Source organism: Ursus arctos, unplaced genomic scaffold (assembly GCF_023065955.2).
Source record: "Ursus arctos isolate Adak ecotype North America unplaced genomic scaffold, UrsArc2.0 scaffold_2, whole genome shotgun sequence".
Lineage (NCBI taxonomy): Eukaryota > Metazoa > Chordata > Mammalia > Carnivora > Ursidae > Ursus > Ursus arctos.
Window position 1 is genome coordinate 37384639 of NW_026622874.1, and position 24401 is coordinate 37409039.

A 24401-nucleotide genomic window follows, 5' to 3' on the forward strand; every position below is an offset into this window, starting at 1 on the left:
ACAGAGGACACCCACAAAGAAGGAAGTCTGGTTTACATTGTAGATTTTCCAGGAGAAAGGAAATATGGAGAAGGAGAACTATATATGTAGGAATTGTGTAACTGTTGCCTGATGGATAGTGAGTCTCTGCCTGGAGATAAAAAAAATAGAGAAATAGCTGTGTAGTTGGATAAGCTGGCCCAGAGAATCACTGGATTTTGTTTTTGTTTTTAGTGAAGTCAGATATCTTAAGAAGGTAGTGGAGAGCGTTTCTTTTGCCAGTGGTATTCTACAGACAATCATTTTAAAAAGAGATCATTCTGAAGGTGTCACAAAGAACACCCTATTAGAGTGTCTGTCTCCCTGAAAATGAATACTTCTTCTTTGTACTCAGGGTGTTTCTCTGTTAATAATAGCCTCCTACTATGACCCCAAGTTTCACAGCCTCCCTGAAAGTAAAAGCTGCTCTTTGTGTAGGCATTTTTTTTCCCCATTCCTAAACACACGCCTCCCCAACTGGGGTCATTGTAATGCCATTGCTACTAAATGCATCACTACTGAATCAGAGGACAAGTCAGAGCAACTGTCTTTGTTTTCTTCTCTTCCTCATCATGTTTATTTAGGTTGAAATGGTTTTCAATAAAATTCAACACGCATTTACCCAGCATCCATTGGGGACAAAGCACTCTGCTAGGTCACACATGCAACATAAAGTCAGTTAGGCATGGTTTCTGGCCTTGAGAATCTTGTATTGGCTTGCAGATTATTTTAACGATGGGCGAAATGTTTCAGTATCTCTCTTCAACCTTCCAGGCTATAGGTTTCTCTTAATTTGACACTTTGCTCTAGAACTCAGTTGAAGGTGAATTTGAGTACATCGGGTTTAACAGAAGTCCTGAAAAAATCTTCCTGATCCCTCCACCTAGATGTTTTCCCCGCACTTTTTAACTCTTATAGCACTTACCTCTTTTACATTGTATTGGATTTATTTATGAACATGACGGCCTCCATAATCTAGGGAAGGAATGGGCACAGGGAAAGCTGCCTGAGGAGTGGAGCCAGAAGACTTGTCCTTGTTTGTGAAGGCAGACCTCGATATTAACCAACCATGAAATCTTGGCCATGCATCTTAATTTCTATGACCCTCAGTCCTGCATCAAGAATTGCTAGATAATAATGCCTATTTCACAGAATGGATATGAAAATTAGGTAGTCATATGAATGTGCTTTGTAAACTATTATTCATATGTTAATTTTATTACTCCCTATGACCTAGCAAAGGGCCTTGCCTCTGAGGAATACTTTCTTAATATTCATTAAATTATTGAAAAATGACATTAACCACCTTGTGGTGTATTCTCACTCACATTCTTTTCCTAGCCCACACTGTTAGCAAGACTTACATCTGTAGTGCCCTGGTAGGTTCAGGGTAGGGTAATTGCAGGGATTCAACAGGATCAAAAGGGCCTGCTTGCTGGCGGAGCTAGGGTCCAATGCCCTTCCCCTCACACTTCATATGTCTTGCTTCTGTCTTAAGGGCAGGTAATATCAGGGAGGCCCATGTAGTACAAACATGGGCTTTGAAGTGAGACCATCCTAGGTTCAAATCTTGGATCTGCCAGTTTACTAGTTGTGTGATATAAGGTAATTTAAATTTTTTTCTGAGCTTTTGTTTTCTCATCTGAAAAATGAAGATAACACACGATTTTTCAATAATTAAAATTAGACGCTTTAAATGAGAAATTGTGAGGAATTAGTAGGTACATCACCTTAAGTGTTAACTACAATGACACCCATGCTTGGTCCCTAAAAGTTAATTGAGCATCTACTATAGGCTGAGCAGTAAACAGGTGCTGGGGATAGACCTTGTCACCAGTAGGAAAGACAGATGATTAACTGATGATACAGTGTGGCAAATGCTATGCCAGAAGTAAGAACAGGGTGCTCTGGGAACAGTAGAGGAACCTATGCTACAGCACTGACTGGGGTGTGTCAGGAGCTGTCTGGGAAGGCTTCTTGGAGGAAGTGATTACTATAAAGTAGGAGTAAGCCAGGTGGACATGGGTACCATACTTAGGAAGAACGCAGAGATCTTGTAGAAAACATGCCCTTTCGGGAAAATGGAGAGCGGCTGTGATAAAATAAAGCCATACAGGTTTGTAGATACCAGATCATGGTAAGTGGCAGTTTGCTGTGTGAAAGAATTTACGTTTTATTTGGAGGAAACGGGGAGGCATTGGTGGATGCGCTCCCTCACTTAGTGAGAACGCTTAAATGGAGAGCATTGAGTCAAGAAAAGTATCTTGATGTAATGAAATTAATAACAGGTTTGGGGCTTCGCAGGTTCTCAGTCCTGGTTAAGCCCCCGTGTGTGTGACTCAATCAACTCCATCAACTCAATTCATGTACTTTCGTGGTCAATCAACGATAACACCTAACCCGTGAGCTACTTCGAGTTCTAAATAGGCTTTATGCACATCAGCCTCGCAGCGAAGTGTGTGTCCCACAGCAAGCATTTTAATAAATATCAGTTCTCTCTGCTTAACCGCTGTGTAGCTGAAATACGAGAGCTATTGCTAGGCCCTTCTCTCCCCTCCCTCCCTTCCCTTTCCTCTTTCAGCAGTGTAAGCAGCAGCAGCCAAACGCCAGGAACGAGGAGGATGTCCACTTAGCCGAGCACTCCCAAGTGATGATTAAAAAACAGCCGCACCGGAGCCCGGTCGCGGGCGGGGAGCGAGGCTGGGCATGCTCAGAGGGCCGGGCGGGCGGCCGCGATTTCGGCGGCCGGAGGGAAGCGGGGCGGGGGCGCAGGCCGGAGCGGCGCCGGGGCGCATGCTCAGTGCCCGCATCTGCTCACTCCATCCAGTGCGGCAGCCGGAAAACCGCAGCGGCGGCGGCGGCTGACGGGGAGCGACCGAGCCGCGCGGCAGAAGGGGGGAAAAATACAAGGGCAGACCTGATAAGGGCAGGACTGAGAGCGTGGGATTTACGGCCTCTCGCGGGCCGCCGCCTTCGCCGTCCGCAGGGAGGAAGGCCCGAGAGGCGGCGGCAGCGACGGCGGCCGGAGAAGGAGGAGACGGCGACGGGAGGGGAGCGCAGAGGAGGGGCCGGGCCGCCGGCGGCCTGGGAGCCGCAGTGATTTTGACGTTTTCCTCCGCTCCGTCTCCGGCGGCCCCCGACCGGGCTGCGCTGGGGGGCGGGGGGCGTCCCCGTCCCGCGCGCCCGGCTCGTCCCTTCACCCGTCGGGGCCTGTGGGGGTCTCCCCGCTCCGAGGGAAGGGAAGCGGGAGGCGGGGGCGTGCGGGCACCGCGATGGCGGGGACATTTTCCACAACGTGATTGTTAAAGCCTCCCCCCCCTTAAAATTCCGGGCCCTTCTAGCCTCCCCCCTCCCCCCAAGCCCGTGTGACTAAACGGAGACAAAGGGGAGGCGGCCTCGCTCACACGCGCGCTCGCGGGGCGGGTGGCTCGGCGGGGCGCCGGCGCGGGGCGGACGGACGGACGGACGGACGCTGCGCCGTCACATTCCTATGCCCGGGAGGAGCGGCGGCGGCTCCCGCGGGAGGCGGCAGGCTCGCGGCGCGGACAGCTGAGCTTCTCCTCCCTCGTCGCCGCCCGGGCGGGCCTCGCCCCGGCCCCGATGGTTTGAGCTCTTCCCTCCTCCCCTCCCGACCCCCGCGGCGGCGAGGCCACACCATGTGAAGGTTAGAGCCCGGACATCCCGAGGAGCCGCCGTGAAAGATGGGGGATGCTGCAGACCCCAGGGAGATGAGAAAGACGTTCATTGTTCCAGCCATCAAGCCCTTTGACCACTATGATTTCTCCAGGGCCAAAATCGCCTGCAATCTGGCCTGGCTGGTGGCCAAAGCCTTTGGAACAGGTAAGTGGTGTCTTCCCTTCTCTCTTCCTCCTTAGGATGTACACATGCCGGTTTTTTGTTTGCGATCATAGGATCCCCCTCGGTGAGTGTCTTCTCGCACAGGTTTAGGGAGATGATGGGGGACTGGGAAGACAAGAAAGAAAGGAGAAATAAAGCAGCTTTGGTCTTAAATCAGGTGCCCTCGGTCAGGTGGGATTTACCCAGATTTCTTTTATTGGATAGCAAACGTTTTCAGTAAGCTATTTTATCATGTTTTTACATAGGGTGGTTTTATTTTGTGGTATTTTCCTCGTTGTGTTGCATACATTTCCCCCTCAGTCATAATTGTGACTACACCACCAAGAAATTTGAGTTGGTTTCTTTATTATTGGCAGAAGGTGGATGGCACATAGTAGTATAAAGATTTTTGACAATTGTAATGATGGCTGCTGTTCAGGCTCCCTAGAATGTAAGGTGGCCTGTGTCGAAGTACAGTGTTAATTTTTGTTGTCATTCTTAAAGCCTGTATCATCCTTCCATACACATTCCAGGCTCTATTAAGGCAGTTATTTAAAACCAATATTTAGCTTGCTGATTGTGGGATGCCATTTTCATTTCCTGTTATCAGTGAGACGTATTCCTTTTGCGAAACGTATTTTGGCTTCATAAATTAAGAGAAATAGTGCCTACTATGGGATTTTTTTTTAAATAGTTTTTTTGAGGGCATGTGCTGTTGACACAGATTGTACAGTGCAGTAGCAATTAAACATTCTCTCCGTTACCCAGTCTTTGCAAAATAACAGGAAAAGGGCCTCCTGTTGTAATTCCTTAGCTGTTGCTTTAGGAGCCCATGTTGTAGAGCTCTGAAAAAAATTAGAGAGCTTTTCATAGGAAGATGCTGGGGTAAGGAAATCTTGTTTGATAACTTTAAGAATCATTTTGTAAGATTTCTGTGCCCTAGTTAATAAGTTTTAGGTGTGTAAAATATTTTTATAAAAGTTTCTTAGTACTTGCAGACTTTTCTCCACATGTTAAATGTAAGGGTTTTGTTTGTTTGTTTTTGTGGGAGGAGAATGGCTTATTTCCACTTTAAAGACTGAAAATGTGGGAGTTAATGGTTTAATTCATTCTTCTTAAACATCATCCAGTAGCTGAATATTGTCAGAGCTGCGCATGTTAGTTAACTAGCAAATGCATCTCAGGTTTGGAAAATTATTTGAGTTAGTTTGAGGAAAATTTTAACATGATTTTGTGTTTATGACAACTTTTGTTTTATTTAAATTCTCGTATTTTGATATTGAAGTAGAAAGATGTTAAGGTTTTAAAACTAGCATCAGGAGTAAGGATAATTAAAAGTCATTTTGAAATAATTTACATTTTAAAGATTTATTTGGAACGAAATGTGTGGAGTGACACAGGAGGAAACACAAAGTGTCAGTGTATTTTTATTTTCTGGCACCACTGATATCAGCAGTGAGAGTAATAGATGTATTTTGGTTTTAACATAAGCAGCATACTGAAGCTAATATCCATTTGGAGGAGAAATGAAAGCTATTTAAGTATTTTGAAAAGATAGAGGGAAATTTACGTAATGACCTATGTGGAAAAGCGATGCGTACAAAATGGAAGGAAGAGGGAACAACACAAATATTTTCTTCTGAACCTGAGAGGATGCTTATAGTACAAGATGTCAAAATGTTGCCCTTGATTCACAAAGGCTACTCACCAGAAAATGGCCTACTTTCTGGATATGTGTGAGGCAAGTTTGCTAGATTCTGGACCACTTGAGGAACACATATTGAACACACTTGAAGAAAGAAAGTGAAAGGAATCTAGTATCAGTGGAATCTGTTGTGTGCCGGGCACTGTGCTAGATGCATTGCATTAAATTGTAGATTAGGAATTCACAGCAACGTTGTGATGTAGGTAGTTTGTTCCCCATTTCCCCCAGTGCACAGAGAGGTTAAATAACTACGATCACACTTTTAGTAAGGGCGGAGGTAAGTGTTTTCATTTGACTGACTCCCAAGGGTATGGCATCGGTGGAGGCAAGGCATACCTGTTATAAACTCAGTACTTTATTTTTTTTTTTTAAAGATTTTATTTATTTATTTGACAGAGAAAGAGACAGCCAGCGAGAGAGGGAACACAAGCAGGGGGAGTGGGAGAGGAAGAAGCAGGCTCACAGCAGAAGAGCCTGATGTTGGGGCTCGATCCCATAACGCCGGGATCACGCCCTGAGCCGAAGGCAGACGCTTAACCGCTGTGCCACCCAGGCGCCCCTAAACTCAGTATTTTAAATACGTTGCTTCATTTATTCCTACGGCAACCCTCGAGGTAGATACTGTTCTCACTTTGCAGGTGAGGGAACAGGTTCAGAGCTTTTAATTTGTTTAAGATGAAACATCTGACAAGTGGTGGATTCTGCATGCCAGCTCAGGTCTTTATGACTCTGAAGACTGCTCTTTGCGCCAGTCTGCAGAGTGTGAAAAATGTGCACATAGTACATGTTAGAAGTCTTATTTATTTATTTTCTTTGAAGAGTGGGCAGATCTTGACACACTCTCAGATGGTTTAGATGAATATTGTTGGTACTTGGTTACATTCGCCTTGGCAACAGTTGGAATGAATAAAAAGATCATATTCAAAATGCAGTGAGAACCAAACTTAGAAGACCTTAAGAGGGTAACTTAGTAACAGAACTTAATATGTTATTGAGAATGTTATGTTTGTACATTTTATTATTTAATCAACAACCTTTCAAAGGTTCTTTTCACTCCACATTTATATGGAGTGAATAGAGAAAAAGTTTCATTTCTTTTGATGTAAATGTTCTTAATTTGCTGCGGACACTTAAGCAGCAAATGTTAATAGACAACGTATTTCAAAGGTATTACCTAATTCAGTTAATCATTCAAAAAATTAACCCAACTTTAAGTTGTGATTTACGAAAATCACCTTATAAAAAAATAAAGATTTATTTATGTATTTGAGAGAATCAGAGCGCCTGCAATGGGGGGAGGGGCAGAGGGAGAGGAGAGAGAGTCCCAAGCAGACTCCCTGCTGAGTGCAGAGTTTCATGAAGGGCTGGATCCCAGGACCCTGAGATCATGACCTGAACTGAAATCAGGAGCTGGAAGCCCAATCGACTGAGCCTCCAGGTGCCCCATCTCTCTATCATTTTAAATGAATTTTTCAATACATACAATTGTAAAATTTACTACTTCTTAATATATCAGGAGTTAGAAAGTTTCTCAGAGAAAAACTAAATCAGTACCTGAAGACCCTATGTATGATCGTTAAAGGAATGATTTTAGTGGGGGCACCTGGGTGGCTCATTTGGTTGGGCTTCTGATTCCTGATTTCAGCTCAGGTCATGATCTCAGGGTTCTGAGATCAAGCCCTGCACCTCGAGCTCCCTGCTCAGCAGGCAGTCTGCTTGTCTCCCTTGCCCTCTGTTCCTCCCCCTGCTTGCGGTGCGTTCGCTCTTTCTCTTTCTCTTAAATAAATAAATCTTAAAATAAGTAAAATGATAGCTAGAAATCAATGATGGGCGTAGAATGAAGTTATTGAACCATACAAAATAAATCACTAGTATTGCAATACCTAGAAAGCAGATGGAGTATTTACTTTATTCAAAGTCTTACATCGGAAGCTTTGAGTCTTGTTCTTCTCATTACACTAAAAATATTCCAAATAGCCCAAATCTTAATAGTTGATTTTGTAGAAGAATGCAGATACAGTTTTGATCAAACGAAGAATAAGTTTGTTTAGATGAATTTTAATAAACAGATGCTCACTACTTTAAGCAAATCGCAAAAGAGGAAGTTGAGCTATGCTGTCTCTACTGTATTTGAACAGCTTAACCCATTTAAGCAATGATATTGCTGAGTTTGCTTTCAGTGTTCTCCTTTAAATCTTTTAGGGAAAATGGTGGGTACAAAACGTCTTTATGAAATTCTTGAATTCGGAGTTCTTAACATGGAATTTAAGGCCCACTTCCTAGTGTTAATATATCACTTCAGCTTTATCGACTATTATTCTCTTTTTAAAAAATCCTTCTCCTCTTCATACCATTTAGTTTAGTAATATAAAATCATTTACTATTATAAATACACCTTGTTACATTTCTTTGTATGTCTGAACACATTTTGCTGTCAAAATCCTACGTTACCTCTGACTTAGGCATGTGGGAAGGTTGTGATGACAATGGGTAGCATTGTGGGTGAGAAAGACTAATAGAGAGGCGAGTTTGGGAAGTTATTGCCGGAGTTCAGGCAAGAAAGATATCAAGAAAGCTTATTGTAGAGTGGAAATGATAATAAAGCTGCTTATATTTATTAAGTCCTTGCTGTGTATCAAGCACTTTGCGTGTCATATCATTTTAATTCTCATGGCAGCCTTAAGAGGTGGAAACTATTAATCATTCCAATTTTACTGATGAGGAAAATGAAGCTCAGAGGTTTAGGAACTCATCCAAAGCCACTCAGTTTATGGAGCTGGGATGTGAACTTGTGAAATCTGACTTCAGTCTATTCTCTTAACCACTGTACTATATGGGTAGAAGTGAAATTAATGGAAAAGAGGCAAAAGATAGAAAAAATGTTGCAGAGTTATAATCCCTAGTATTTCTAAATGACTGAATTTGGGGTACATGGGAAATGGTTGAAATAAAAAGGTAATATATAAAAGGATGAGGTCATCTGAGGTTTTAAGGAGGATGAGGTTACCTGAGCTTTTGAGATTTAGTTACTGAGAGGATGAATTACTATGCCATTGGCAGAGGTAGAGAAAGCAGCACGTTGTAATGGGAAGTCAGCTTTGTTTTGGAAGCCTTGGACATGATGTATTGGCCAAATATCTAATCTGAGAAGTTCAATGAAGTTGATAGGTAAAAATGTAGGTGTGGAGTATGATTGGGAAGTTGAGGCTAGAAATAATAATTTCAGGGTCTTCTGTACATAAAATGCAACTGAAATTGGAGTAGATGTGAGGGTGACAGAATTTAGGGTTATGAACACTTACAGTGTTTTGGGGGAAGCGCTGGGGGAAGGAGACAATTAAAGCAGTTAGAGACTTAGGAAGGGAATTAAGAAAGTGTAATAATACTGAGGCCCTGGAAGGAAAAATTTCGAGAGGGTGTTCTTATTCACAGTGTCAAATGCTGTGGGTTTTTATTTTATTTTTATTTTCTCAAAGAGTTTATTTTTTTAAAGGAATCTCTATAGCCAACATGGGGTCAGACTCTCAATCCCAGGATCAAGAGTTACATGTTCTACAGACTGAGCTAGCCAGGCACCCCTACGGGTTTTTAAACGATGCCATTCTTTTAAAGGAGTTCATGCTCTAGTAAGGGAGATGTGATACATGTATGACTATAGTAAAGTTCAGGAAATCTATAAGGGCCGTGTAACTGGAACAGTGACATGCAGAGGGAGGGAGCAGTAGCAGGGGGGCGGAGAGAGGACACTCTCAGCCTCAGTGAACTGTGAAGGAAGACCTCTGAAGTGGAGGTGGTCAATGACCACGAAGGGAGTCAGGCTGAATGGAAAGTAGGCATTGTGGGGGGGGAGATAGTTTGTGTGCAGGCATGGAGTTCTGAAACCGAGGTAGCGTTAGTGGAACAACACAGACCAATAAGGTTAGAGGAGGTTTATGTGATGAAGTAGGGGGAGATCCAGCTTGAAAGGTAAATTGTTCCAAGAGCCGGTTAAGGCGTTTGGCATTTATTTTGTAGATAAATTATTCTAAGCACATTGGATTAAAAAAAAAAACGCTATGACAAATTTATTGAACACATACTTTTGCTAAGTAGAGTTTTGAATATTTTATATTATTTTTTTAATTCCAAGAACAATCCATTTTATTTCTTCCATTATAACTCTAAATCAAGGTTTCCCAGCCACAGAACTATTGTCTGGCTAATTCTTTCTTGTGGAGGGCCATCCTGTGCATTGTAGAATTTTAGCAGCATCCCTGGCCTCCACTCACTAGTTGACGGTAGTATTCTCCACCCTCACTTCCACTCCAACTGTGACAACCAAAAATGTCTCCAGACCTTGCCTATGTCTCCTGGGGAGCAAAATGAGAACCATTGCTATAAAGATTATAAGATACACCTGCAATTTAGAAAGGGGTTTTGTACATTAAAGTCCAAGTTAATTGTAAGACATCCTGATTTCAAAAGTATTCAAATGGAAGATAAGAATTTAGGAAATTAGGTGGTTTGCCCTTTTTGTTAATGAGGAAACAAAGGGGTTAAATAACTTTCCTTTGTCATCCAGCTTCTAAGTGGTAGAACCCCAATTGGAGTCTACTCCTTTATGATACTAAAATTTAACCTTTGTATTATATGCTTTCTGTAGTTCATTGCAATTTTATGGTATAGTATTGGAAGTGAAGACATAAAGAACGCATGAAAACCTTTCAAATATAAGTCTTAAATTTATTTTTGCAGAATTTAAAAGTATGCTTTATTTTTCTTATATTTGATAAATTAGTACAGGGATAGAAAATATATTTAGCACTGGTGTGTCATTTCAGAGTCTCCTCCCACCCCCAGTGAATCTAGTTTTCCATGTAGACTAGGTTATGGACCTTTTCTATAGGTAAATTACAAATAATAATACTTAAATATTACACATTTATTAGTAGTGACAAGCTTAGTGCTTTAGCTGAGATAACAGTTGTTTTCATTTATGACATTTAGCACTTTGCCTCCTAAGCCTTGCATAGTTTTTCCTTTTCTTCTTAAACATTGACTCTTCATCAACGTAATATTTTAAAGGCCTGCCCAGTAGTATCTTTCCAGGTCTTCTACTACTTGCTCCTTTTTTTTTCTGGGGCATTTTCCTGAAGTACTCTTTGTTCCCCTACTTGCTGAATAGTCATGAAAATAAACATTTGTGCACTGCTTTGAGTTCTTTAGAAGAAAAATAAATTGCAAAGTGTTAGAATTTATCAGTCTCACACTTAGGCTACCTTTAGATATTCTGTTTCCCATTGTAGAATGGGATTATATTTCTTATAATTTCAAAGACTTCTTTTTATTAAAAATATTTTTCACTACAAACTAGACAAAATAAAACAGAGACTAGGCATATAGCAATAGAGAGGCCACGGAGCTCTTTCTGTAACCCTTAAGCTGTACTCTGCTGTGTTATGCCTAGTAAGGTTTATGAGGTATCTCTGTCCTATTTTCTTGAGATAAAGAGATGGAATTTCAGTAAATGGAAATATGCATTCATCTCCCCGCTCCATATTTCACAAACATAGGCTCCTGGGAATGTATGTGTGTGATCTTAAAAAGTTATTTTGAATGTGCTCTCTCCTTCACACCATTTTCTGTCTCTAAAATAGGAATTGCATGCAGATTCTAAGTACTTTAGGCTCTTGGAATAAAAGGCATTTGATGAAACTTTTGAAATATTTTAAAAGACATTTGTCCTCAGCAAATGTAAGTTTCAAAGTACAGTTGAACCTTGAACAACATGGATTTGAACTGCATGGATCCATGTATACATGTATTTTGTTTTTCAAGAATTATATTGGAAAATTTTTGTGAGGTTTGTGATCATTTGAAAAAACTTGTAGATGAACTGTGTAACCTGGAAATACTAAAAAAAGAATTAAGAAAAGTTAGATATTGTGAGAATACAGTATATAATAAATATAACATGCAAAATGTGTTATCAGCTGTGTTATTAGTAAGGCTTCTGGTTGACAGGCTATTAGTAGTCAGGTTTTTGGGGAGTCAGAAGTTATATGCAGATTTTTTGACTGCATGGGGGCTGGAGTTGGCACTCCTAACCACCTGGTTTGTTTGACAGTCAACAGTAGATGGTTTCATTTTTTTCTGCTGGCATTTTCTACTGCTCTCAAGATTCTCTTTTTTAGCTGTCTTCTTGTCTTCCCTTCTCTTTTTTGATGACATTCAAATAAAGGGGTTGCTGACCTTGTTAATTTTTCTCTAATTCATAGTTTTGTAGAACTTTATGTAATGTAACATTTTAAAAGAGCAGAAATATTCTTTTTTTTTTTTTTAGCCTCCTCCATTTTTTTTTACATAGGTGCTAGAAGTTGTGATTATAAGATCTTGAAAATTTACTTTTTGACACAAAAATATTTTTTGAATAGGTGAGACAGGCACAGATTGAAAACTCAAAATATATATAATGATAAATCTAGTGAAAAGTCTCCTTCCCATCTGGACCTAGAGCTACTCAGTTTGTTTTAAGCTAGGTGACATCATTGGAAGTCTGTTTTTTAAAAGATCTCTTGGAGTACGTTAAAAATGGTTACAAGAAGGGGGGGCTGGGTGGCTCAGTTGGTTAAGCTTCCTACTCTTGGTTTCGGCTCAGGGTCATGAGATTAAGCCTAAGATTCTCTCTCTCCCTCTTCCTCTGCTTTCCTATCCCCACTCTCTCTCTCTCACTCTTAACGTAAAATTAATCTTTTTAATTTTTTTTATGTGTATTTTACCACATTAAAGAAAAAGGATCTCTTGGAAGTAGAAAATGTATTGGAGGGAGACCAAGGGTTACAAAGAGGGAAATAATTAGGATGCCATAGTCCGGGTGAGAGATGATGACACCTTGAATTTGGATGGTAGCAGTGGATATGAAAAGAAGTGGATGAATGTGAAAGGTAAGACTTGGTGATTGATTGGACAAGTAGAAGCAAAGATGAGATTGTGGGGAGTGTTGATTGCTTCTGTTTGCTGAGAAAGGGAACAATGGAAGAGAGGTTGTGTGTGTATGTGTGAGAGAACAGCGTTGGATTTGAGGAATATCTAAAATGGTGGTGTGTGCATCAGGCCCTTGAAAATTCATATGTGGAATTTAGAAGACCTCTGGGATGTGACACAAATGGCTATAAAAAAAAGTGAGTAACTGCCAGTCACTTTAAAGGAAAGTATGGAAGAGAGAAGGGGACCCAAGACAGGAGAGCTAGCGAAGGAGCTGGATGGAGAGTAGACAGAGAGGACGAAAGAGGGCAGACGAGTGTGGAATCTCAAGCATAGGGAAGAGAACATGAGATGGAGGAGAATAAGGTACAGCTAAGACAGATTAAGCAGGAAGTCTCATAATATTCTATCGGATTTAGCAATGATGAAATTATTTGACTTGGCTGAGAACGTGTTGAGGGGAATGTAGAGGCAGAACCATGACCAGAGTAGGTTGAAAGTTAATGGGAGATCATGTCAGAGTATCTTCACTTGTAGTAGCAGAAAATTCATCTCAAATTGGCTTACAGAGAATTTATTGGCTTATATAACTGAAAAAGTTCTGAGGTAAGATGAGCTTTTGATCTGATTTGATCAAGGATCCAGTTCCATTTCTTTGTGATTCTCTTAGCTATGCCCTTCTTCATGTGTGAGTTTCATTCTCCCACTGTCTTCTGTCATGGAAACAAATGGCTGTAGTAGTTCCAGGCCTCATATCCACGTATCACAGTATTCGGAGCTCTTTCCTAATCACTGAATGAAGTTCTGTACTCTTCTCTTTTTTCTTTCTCTTTAAACAAACAAAGCCATTTGACTTTAGAAAATACCAAATACATGCAGTGACAATAAACTTTCATGTACTCTTCACCCAACCTCATGACCATCAACTCATAGCCAATCTTGATTTATCAGTTACACTGATTTTTTTTTTTTCTGGCCACACTGATCATATGAAGCAAATCCCAGACATTGTATCATTTCATTTATAAACATATTAGTATATATCTCCAAAAGTCAGGAATTCTCTTTTTAAACATAACCATGGTACTGCCATCATCACGACACTGTCACAGCACTCTGTATTACCAGTATTAGGATTTCTCTGTCTCATTAATCTTTGCTTTTATTTATTTTTGTGTTTTACAGTTCATTTGTTCCAGTCAGTATCCAAATAAGGGTCATATTTTGTAATTGATATGTCTAAGTTTTTTTTAAATATATAGGCTCCTCCTCCATGTCATTTTGTCTTGCTTGCATTTATTTACTGGAGGAACCAGAGTATTTGTCCTTTAAAATCCTTCAAAATTTCCTGCAGTCTGGATCTCTGTGGTATCGTTTAACAGGTTTCTTATAAACTGGCAGTGAGATCTAGAGTATTATGTAGGTGAATGTTTGTTTGTTTACTTGTTTATTGGCATACTTCACAGGTGGTGCGTATTTCTACCAGCAGGCCCTTAATGTCTAGTTAGCTCTCTGTCATGATTTCATTTATTAGCTGGAAAGCTCCTTTAAAAAGAAACTTCTCTTTGTTAAGTATATGGTTACCTTATGTGGGAAATTACCTTAATGAATGGTAGCCTCCAAGTATACTACCAGGCGAACTACTCCAGAGGTCACAGAAAAGAACGGCTCACAGACCAAATTAAAGTGCTTAAATCTTATGGTTTGTTAAATCAATTTACAGTGAGAAGCAAAGAGAAAGAGATGAGGTAAGTTAAAACACTGAAGATAGGAGCGCAAGTAGGGGGAAAGAACCATGCTCCCTGAATCCTGCAGTGGACAGAGTTTGTATGTCCGTCTCTTTCTGCTGCATCAGCCTTCCCTAATGATGATGGTGTGGTCACAAGGACCAGAGTTGAAGTTTGAACAAGGAGGCCCATAGTGACACATAGGCCAGTGATATACACTTGCTCTATCAGAGAGACACAGGGAATAAGAATGCCTGCCACGGCTGTAGCTTACCAATAAGCCTGATGAATAGCCATGGGTTTTGTGTTACTTGGTCAGAGGACAAATAGGCTGGAATGGGTATCACCAGTGGGTGGCCAAATTAAGGACTCAGGGATATTAAGTATTCATGTATATTTACTCTTCATTGCCTCTTTTTTTGTTTAGTCTCATGCATATTCAATATATCATGAATATTTAGTGTCATATATATTTCATGATTATATCATGAATATTAAGTGCCTAGATACCTCATGAATATTAGGTATCTTTTGGGGTGTTTTTCATCCCTTTAAATTTAGCGTACACATTACTAACCCCTTACCTTTATTTAACACATTCTTTGGATTCTGTATTTAACAAACTTCTTGTTTACTAGTACTTATCTGTACTTTCACCTATGTTTTACAAACCAAAACTTATTCTTTTATAATTGAATAGACTAGAAAGTAAAAAATATTGCACTGAGGTACAGGGAAAGAAGGCCAAATGCTATGTTGTTCCCTTCATTGGGGAGGGGAATTGTACCAAACTGAGTGGATCACTGGCCCCCAAGAAACTGAAAGGGTAAAGAATGGTGAGAAAGAACATTCTGAATAGTGACCAGAATATACAAGGGCAAAGGTTCTGTATTGGAGGGGTGTGTGATTGTCAGGAACCGAATGTGACTAGCAGGGATGTCTAATACAAGGTGGTGGGTAGGGACAGGATCTTTTTTTTTTTTTTTTTTTTTTTAAAGATATTTATTTATTAGAGAGCACAAGCAGAAGGAGGGGAGGAGAGAGAGGGAGAAGCAGACTCCCTGTTGAGCAGGGAGCCCAATATGGAGCTTGATCCCCGGACCCCGGGATCATGACCTGAGACAAGGCAGATGCTTCACCAACTGAGCCACCCAGGCGCCCTGAGGGTTTTAATCCTTAACGGTGCTGAAAGTCATTGAAAACCCTAGGGTTTCATGGTGATGTGTGACATGATCAAATCTGATTATGGGAAATAAGCAAATTCTGGCTGTAGTAGAGAATGGTTTGAAACAGGGAAAGGAGTGGTTGTGTGAAGATGATTGGGAGTAAATGAAGTAATTCCAGTGAGAAGCACTGATAGGCTGGACCTGGGAGATGTGAGTTGAGACTGTGAGAAGGGGATGGATTTTATCTGGGTGTTGAGGGAGAGGGAGGCATTAAGGATGACTCCTAGGTTTCTGGCTTGTGCAACTAGATGGATGGTGGTGTCATTCATCGATGTGGGGAATACTGGAAGATGATCAGGTTTGGGGGAAAAGACTGATTTGGAGCATTTTTAGGTTTCATAACTTTTTCAATATAACTTCAAACATGTAAGAATGGTACAAAGAACTCCCCAGTACCCTTTAGCCAGATTTACCAGTTTTTAACATTTCGTCCCATTTATCATTTTCCCTCTTTCCCACCCTCCCACATAAACGCGTATGTATGCATACATATATACATATTTTCTGAACTATTTGAGAATGCATGAGAGACCTTGTGTTCCCTATGCCTAAATAGTTCAGTCTGTCCCCTAAAATGAAGGATCAGTTTCTTATATATAATCTCAGTAAAATTATAAAAATCAGGAAACTTAACTTTGATACGATATTATCTAATCCACAGTCCAGATTCAAATTTGCTGATTGTCTTAATGTCATTATTGATTTTTTTTTTTTTTTTTCTTCCCTCCATTCCAAGATCCAGTCCAGGATCAATGCATTGCAGCTAGTTGACTTATCTCTTTACTCTCCTTTAACCTGGAATAGTTCTTTGGTCTGTCTTTGTCTTTCATGATACTGACACTTTTAAAGATTGAGCACCCTGAGCTGCGAGCTGAGCTGGGCCTCTGGCTCCTTCCCTGGGCATTGCTTTAGCCCTTGCCAAACTTCCTTTACCCTGTGGTACAAGCAGCCAGTTTTCTGCAGGAGCTGACTGGGCTGCTTCCCCTCTTGTGTTAATACCCAGCTCTGGAGTGTGGGCCCTTATATAGCAGCTGCCCCCTCTGCTTTTGGTCTGAATGAGTGGGATGATGAGGAGATCCTGGCATGGGTGCTGGCGCTGGCAGCGTCCCAACAAGAATACCCAGACACTATGAAGTGAAACAAAGTGCACAGAGACCTACCTGCTCCCACACAAGGACTGATGGAGATCTAGACACTGGAGACCATTTCCCAACCCACTCCTCCTCTTGCTCTTTTCTTTGGCTTTCTTTTTTCTTGTCCTTTTCCGTTCTCTCACTTCCCTTCCTTGGCTGACCCACCTTGCACCCCTTCACGTCACTGCTACCATCGCCACCTGTCTTTCCATCAACAGATACACCCTGTTGCCCCCTTATACAGCTCCATCCCTGCATTGTACAGGGGAGGTGGGCAAGAGTGCCTGGGAAGCACCCAGAGACGAACCAGTGACATCTAGGCAGCCCCAGAGGAGAGCTGTTTAGCCAGAGGGAATTTCCTTACCCTCTGTTCTTCCTAATATTGAACAACTTGACATCCTCCCTAATATATAATGATGCTAGGGAGTGGCTGGGGCAGAGGGAGAGGAAAAAAGTAGAGATTCCTCTTCTCAGTACCCCATAAGGTATGAGCCTGCAGTGTTGATTTTTTCTTTTATTAAAATTTTTGTCTTATAAATACAGTAGACCAGGTATTTTATAGAATGTCAATTTGGATTTGTCTAAAGTATCTTCATGATTAAAGTTATGCAAATCTGGCAGAACTACCACAGAAGAGATGCTGTATCCTCAGTAAATCATATCAGGAGACACATAAAGTTTGTTTTGGTATTGGTGATATTAACTTTGATCCCTTGGTTAAAGTGGTATCTGCCACGTTTCTGCACCATAAAATTATTATTCCATTTTTAATTAATAATTTATGGGGAGATAAATTGAAATATCCTGTTTATCAAACTTCTATCCACCATTTTAACATACAATAATGATTCTTGCCTAAGTCAGTTATTACTATTGATTATTACTATTATTTTTTCCCATTTATTAGTTGGTGTTCTACAACAAGAAAGAGGTTTTTCTTCTCTTTTGCTTATTTTTTCATTTATATCAGGATGGACTCATTGATTCTTGTTTTATTCAATGGTTTATAATCCTTTATTATCATATATTTTGATGTTCATATTGTCCCAGATTTGGCCAGTGGTATCTCCTTTCATCTGGATCCTGTATCTTTCTAACGTGGCCCCATTATTTGTTGGCATTTTCTTTCTTTTTGGCACACATGCACACCGGCCCCTCTCCCCCGCCAAAAACATACAAATACACTCTTCGCTCATATTGTACTTTGTCTTTTCCAGCTCTGGAAACCACCTTTTCTTTCCTTTTAGTGAGAAATCAAGATATAGATGCCAGGCTAAATACTACTGGGGGTTTGCAGTCAGAGCTAGGAAACACGTGCATACATAACATAAAGTACATCTATTTCTTTCTCTGTATATAGACAGATATAAAACACCATGTGTTCATACTGACAATTTGCATTTTAGTCCAACACCACGGAGTTCATTCTAGTCTTTCTAGTTCATTTCTAGTCCCTTCCTGTATTTGTAACTCCCCTTGTCATGAGAAACTTGGCACCCATTTTGAATTTGGGGTTTCTTTGTGACATCCAAGTGAAGAGTTGAGTAGGCTAGCTGGCTTATAAGGATCTGGGACTCAGAAGAGGGGCTTTAGTCTCACAGGGTAGTGGGAGGAGTGGAGGAGGTAATTTAAGCTCAGGAATGCCGAACAGCACTTAACACATCATTTGGTAAGTGAAAGGGTAGAGGGAGTTGACTTTTTTTTAAAGATTTTATTTATTTATATGACAGAGAGAAAGAGCACAGGCAGGGGGAGCGGCAGGCAGAGGGAGAGGGAGAAGCAGGGGCTGGATCGCAGGACCCTGGGATCATGACCTGAGCCAAAGGCAGATGTCCAACCAACCAACTGAGCCACCCAGGCACCCCAGGGAGTTCATTTTTAATTGGCATCTCATTTGAAGGCAAAGCTGCTCTGTGTTTAGGTACTTAACGTTGTTTTAGTAAACATTTTGAGTGCCTGCTGTGTTCCAGGCACCGTTTTAGGTGCTAGTGACACAGGACAGAGAAGTATCCTGCTCTCCTTGAGGTTACATTGTAGTGGGAAGAGGCAGAAATAAACATACATATTATAGGATAGTAGTAACTGTTATATAGAGGATTAAAATAGGATGACTATTTTAATAGTCAGGGAAGGTATATCTGAGGAGGTGACATTTAGCTGAGATCTGAATGGAATGAGCTATCCATGTGAAGGTTAGAGGGGGAGCTTTAGAAGCAGAAGGAAGAGTTAGTGCACAGGCCAAAAGGCACAAACTAGGCATGCTGTAGCAGCAGAAAGACTTGGATGTCTGGAACATAGTGGGCCACTGGAGGAGGGGAGAGGGGGAGGAGAAGGAGGAGGAAGAGGAGGCTGAGGCACATCTGCAGGCTATGGAGAAACTTGAACTCAGAGAAATTAATTACTGCACACAAAATCCCGTAGCAAGTAACTGGTAAAATTCAGACGACTCTTTTTAAATCCAAAGCCCGTACTTTGAAAAAGCCCTAATTTTTCCCACTATGTCATGCTGCCTCCTAATGGTAGTGAATGTAGGTTAACTGAAAAGAGGTTTGGTTTTGAAGGTTTTACTACTTTGCATAAGTAAAGAGTGGCCTGGGGAGATAACTCTAAAGTTTTTAAAGACAGGTACAAGGAGTAAATTATGACTAGCGCAGAATCTGGGAGTTGAGGGAAGGTTTACTAGTGTCCTTTCAGGACAAGGCTAATGACTAGTATATTTTTTAAATAACATTTTCATTCATTGATCAGATATGTATTGAGTGCTTACCATGTACTAGGCATTAAGTTAGGAGCTGGGGATTTATATCCTCTTGAATAAGACAGGCATGGGCCTTGCCCTTTAGTCATGTGTAAGGGTACATCTTTGTCAACAGTGGGCTTTTAAAATTTTTTCCATTTTTGTAGGTAAAAAATGACTCATTATAACTTTTTCTGATACTGGTACTGTTGGTTTTTTTTGTGTGTGTTATTGACTATTTTCAGGTCTTTGTTAATTTCAAGTTCTATGTCTTATTTTCAGTTGGAGTTTTTGAAACTCACTAGTTCTCTCTCAGTAATTGTTTTTGGAGAAAATTTTTTAGGTTTGGAAAATAAGGTAATGTTCCCATGACTGAGTATGGTGTTATTTCTGAAATGCATTCCCCTCTTACCTCTCTACCCTTTATTGTTTTAAAGAAATCTGTATCATTTGCTGGTATATGTATGCAACTAGTAACTAACCCATCTTTATAGAAAATTGCCTTGAGCAATTCACTGTCTACTCCCTTTACTTGTACTTCAAGCATTTCAGGTGATTATTAACTTCAAAACTTAGATCTAGTCAGGATTTATAATAACGTGATTAAGGTAGGTTCTGCTTAAGTCCTGGTACACAAGAAAAACTTGTCTCTTATCCTTTGCAATTCTAGGAGTGGTGTTCCACTCATCCATTCCTTACGTATTAATTTCTTAACTTTTGTATTCTGGAGGTGAGGGAGAGGGTGAAACCTCTTATCTTTGATTTTGTCTGTTTTCTAAAATGCTGTTTCAGTTCATTTGTTTCACAGCGTGATACGATTTCAAACTTAAAGTAGTTTTGGATAGTTGGCAAAATGAAGCGTGGTTAGTGCTTAAGACTTGTTTTTGCAAGTGCCCTACTTTATAATACTCAATATGCAGTTTTGCATTCTTTTAGGGGGTGGGAAAATCTGTTTTAGGCTTTTTTTTTTTTTTGGTCATATTTGTGAAACGTTCTTTGGCTTGTTATGGATCCTTTCCCTTTTCCTTGCTTTAGGATCTTTTTAAAACTTGCACTTTCCTAACTTAGGTTTGTGGGTATACCATAAGAAAACAGAAATAGTCCCTCAGCTGCAGGTCTTCCACCTTCTAGCCTGTGATCTTGGCAAACCATTGTTACTTTTTAAGCTATTTAGCTAGGTGTTTTGGAGCTAGGCCTCTGCATTTATCAGCTATGTGCCCTTGGCAAGATAACCTTTCTTGGGTTCCTTTCTTTAAGATGGGGACAAGAGAATTGTTAATATTGAATGACAGAAGGCATGTTTAGGACAGTGTCTTGGCACATAAAGGTCCTTAGTACGTATTAGTATATTCCTAATATATATTCGCGTTTTATCTGATTTGCCACTTTCACCTAGTTGTTACAAAGATCAGTGTGAGAATGGATATAAAAGCAGTAAACGAATGTTAGGTGGATGTACAGGTATGGAGAGAAGTTTGTAATCCTGATAATTAGCAGTCACTTTTCCTTGCATAGCTAATGTTCGGATACCAAGTCACCTATATTAGTCATTTTTTTATTATTACATAGAATAAAAATCCATTAGGCCTTCATTTTACAATAATCTTAAAATCAAATAATTTCTCTTTTGAGTTGTTGTACTAAATAACTTCTATATAGTTCCTATGATACTAAATTTGATTTACCGATACCATATTCTGTAGTTTATACCTGTGCTTATATATCATGCTGAGGCAGCTGTTAAGTTTAAGCCTGGCTCACTACTGGTTAAGGTAGCTATGAAGGAAGAAAAGTGTTTTCAATTATTAAATGAGAATGATATTTTTAGATGTCACCAGAATCCCAAATTGATATATCCACTCTTGACCTCTTTCCAGAGTCCTATATCCCCAGCTGCTTTTTGGATATTTTTGCTGTCATTTCAAATCAGCATATCTAAAACTGAGTTTATGATCTTGCTTCCAGAATTAATGTTTCCTCTGATTTTCTTTTTTCTATTAATGTTACCAGTGTTTCCCAGGTAACCCAGGCCTAATGGTCTTTGCCATCTTCACCTCCTCCCTCCTGGTCCTTTTGTGTTTGTATCTTCTTGGTTTTCACTACTGTTTTCCAATTTCATTTCCTTATCTTTATAATCTGTGTCTGATTTTTACCACTGTCAGTACTGAAGACCATATTAATTGTCCCCAAACATCATTTTTTTTTTAAGATTTTATTTATTAGAGAGAGTGAGTGTATGAGCAGGGGGAGGAGCATAGGGACAAGCAGACTCCCCACTGAGCAGGGAGCCTGACGTGGGGGCTCCATCCCAGGACCCTGAGGTCATGACCTGAGCCGAAGTCAGGTGCTTAACCAACTGAGCCACCCAGGTGTCCCCCCCTCCCCCCAACATCATTCTTAATGTGTTACTCTTCTTCTTTTAAACAGTAAGCAATTCCTTGCTAGTTATTGTATAAAGCCTTCATATTTAAAAGAGATACTACTTTTGTCTTATCCCCAACCTCCCATTCCAGCTTTCCTGCTCACTCTTATCCTACATGAACCCTTTTCTCCACCCAAATTGTTCAGTTTGGTGTCTCTTCACATCTTCTCTTCCTCTCTTTTTCTCCCTGGCTCTCCACTTCTGTTTAGATACTCTTTTTTTTTTTTTTTAGCTAAATAAATTCTGCCTATTAAAGAGGAAGTCATCTCAGCCTACTATGATGCTTCTTGCTTTGACCTTTAAGCACGTAATTGTTCATTTCGCACTTAATTTCTTTCGTTTCGTGCCCAATTATTCGTTGTTTCTGAATTGCTTAATTTTATTTCTCTGTCTAGTCTTTTTGTAGATTATTGGCTCCTTGAAGATAGGGATTATTTCTAATTCTCTGAATTTCTCCAGAACCATGATGGTATATAAAATGAACATGCAATCATTACTATAATATTGTTTGATGAAAAAATATTTCTTTAAAGATTTATTTATTTTAGAGAGAGAAAGAGAGAGGGCGCGTGTATGCACATGTGTGGAAGGAGGGGCAGAGGGAGAGACTCTTCCAGCAGACTCCCCACTGAGTGTGGGGCTCAGTCTCATGACGCATGAGATCATTACCTGAGCCGAAACCAAGAGTCAGATACTTATAACCCACTGAGCCATCCAAGCACCCCTGATGAAAATATTTTTCTAAATAATAAAAGCTCTTCAAAAACTTTAGGGTGGAAGTTGCTAAGGAGTATATTAATATTTTGTGAATACATTTTAAAATGCTCACTTTGATTAGTACTGTGGCTTATTTTGAGCTTATATTACAGCTGCCTATTCAGAAGCCTCCTAAAATCAGTGGCTGGGGATGTCTGGCTGTGAAACCTCACTTTTAAAGAGAAGGCAGGCAAGGGCCTGGCTAGGTGTCAGGCCCGAGCTATCAGGTTCTATGATTATAGCTCCATGTTACTTCTAATTTAGATGCCTGCCTTTCCTTTTGGAAGAAAAACCTCTTTCTTATCTTGGCTTTGATTAAGAGCGCAGACCCCAGGTAAAGAGAAGGGAGGAAGAGGAAGAGATACAAGGTAGAAAAGACAAGAAAACTTGTAAAACAGAAGTTTTTTGTTTGTTGTGCTTTTTGGGTAATCTGGCTGCCATCCGATACAAAAGCAGCTCCTAAGATTGATTTAGAAGTGAACATTGGGAGAATGAAGCTTGCGTTCTTCAAGGGAAATGGCTAGCAGAAAAGAAACTGAGAAGAATTTGGTTTCTTTCTCATGTCCCATTTGTAAACCCTCCTTTCTGTGTCTTCATGCAGTGTGTCAGGTGGGTGTCCAGGAGGGCTTCTTGATGTAGGATGGTGAGTGGTAAGGCGGAGGTAACAGTGATTTACGAGGTTAAGGGATTTTTAACAGTAGTCCTCCCCTAAACTGTAGCTGTAACTGCCCCTAAATAGCTTCAGCAGGCTAAGCAAGAGGGGCGAGAGACCGGGGACCCTGAGACAGAGGACAGAAGAGTTAAGCAGTTTCTGTTTTGCAAGTGCTTCGCTGTACAGCTTTGGGCAGATGATTTTATGCTGTCAGTTGGCAGTGGCTCGCATTCCCCTGCAGTAGCTGTTACAGTGCATTTCCTGGTTGGCTGCTTGAATGTGAGGGGATTCACTGAAATTAGTTTTTAGGAATCTTTTAGCACATTCTGTGGATTTGAGTATGTATGTGGGAATACTTTCCCGAGAGTCACTGGACTTAGAAAACTTTTCTCTGTTTGCTTTGTAGTCCCTTCTTAGAATATACTTGGGACAGTATCTTCTGTAAAGGAAATTTCTATCTCCTTTATTCCACATTATCTGCCAAGCTCTAATAAATTACCTTTTTAGCTAAAGGGTTATTATTTTTAAAAGGGCTCTTCTGTGACATAATAATTATTAAATAAATTGTGTTTCTTTTATAAACATATTCTAAGGATTTTTTTCCCCTTAATCTTTTTAGAAAATGTGCCAGAGGAACTTCGAGAACCATTTTACACTGATCAGTATGATCAGGAACACATCAAACCACCTGTTGTTAATTTGCTTCTGTCGGCTGAACTATACTGTCGTGCTGGGAGTCTCATTCTCAAGAGTGATGCTGCGAAACCCCTTTTGGGCCATGATGCTGTAATTCAGGCTTTAGCACAGAAAGGTCTTTATGTTACCGACCAAGAAAAACTGGTAACTGAACGAGATCTCCACAAGAAACCCATACAGATGGTGAGTCTTTATTTATCCAAGATTACTTTGTTTGAAGTGCATACCTTTGAGTGTGAATTGTATTATAAAATGGAGTGAAATATGTTTTGAAATTGGATTGTCATCTCTGCCTAGAGTTTAAAGACTATCATTTTCTTCTAAACCTCATTTCCACACGAAGGAAGATTTTAATAAACTATTTTGGAATGTTTGGTGCCATTCTAATACCCAGGAGAAACATTTACATTGTTTCTAGCTACTTTAAAGTGATTTTTATTTAATTTAAAAACTTATTTTTTCTATCATAGAGACTATCTAGAAGAGAAAGTGTATCCTTGATTTTATTCTCATGAGGAAAGAGATGAGA

General features: G+C 40.2%; 1 protein-coding gene across 7 annotated transcripts in view; it reads left to right on the forward strand.

Moving 5' to 3' along the window:
• Positions 1–3053: 3053 nt before the first annotated feature.
• Positions 3054–24401, forward strand: part of CAMSAP2 (calmodulin regulated spectrin associated protein family member 2) — a 111612-nt gene continuing 90264 nt past the window's right edge. For all 7 annotated transcript variants that reach the window (XM_044377779.3, XM_044377780.3, XM_044377781.3 and 4 more), the window contains exons 1-2: positions 3054–3858; positions 23796–24055. In XM_044377779.3, the coding sequence (XP_044233714.1) occupies positions 3720–3858; positions 23796–24055 (399 nt within the window). In that variant the 5' untranslated portion in view covers positions 3054–3719. The remainder of the gene's footprint in view (positions 3859–23795; positions 24056–24401) is intronic.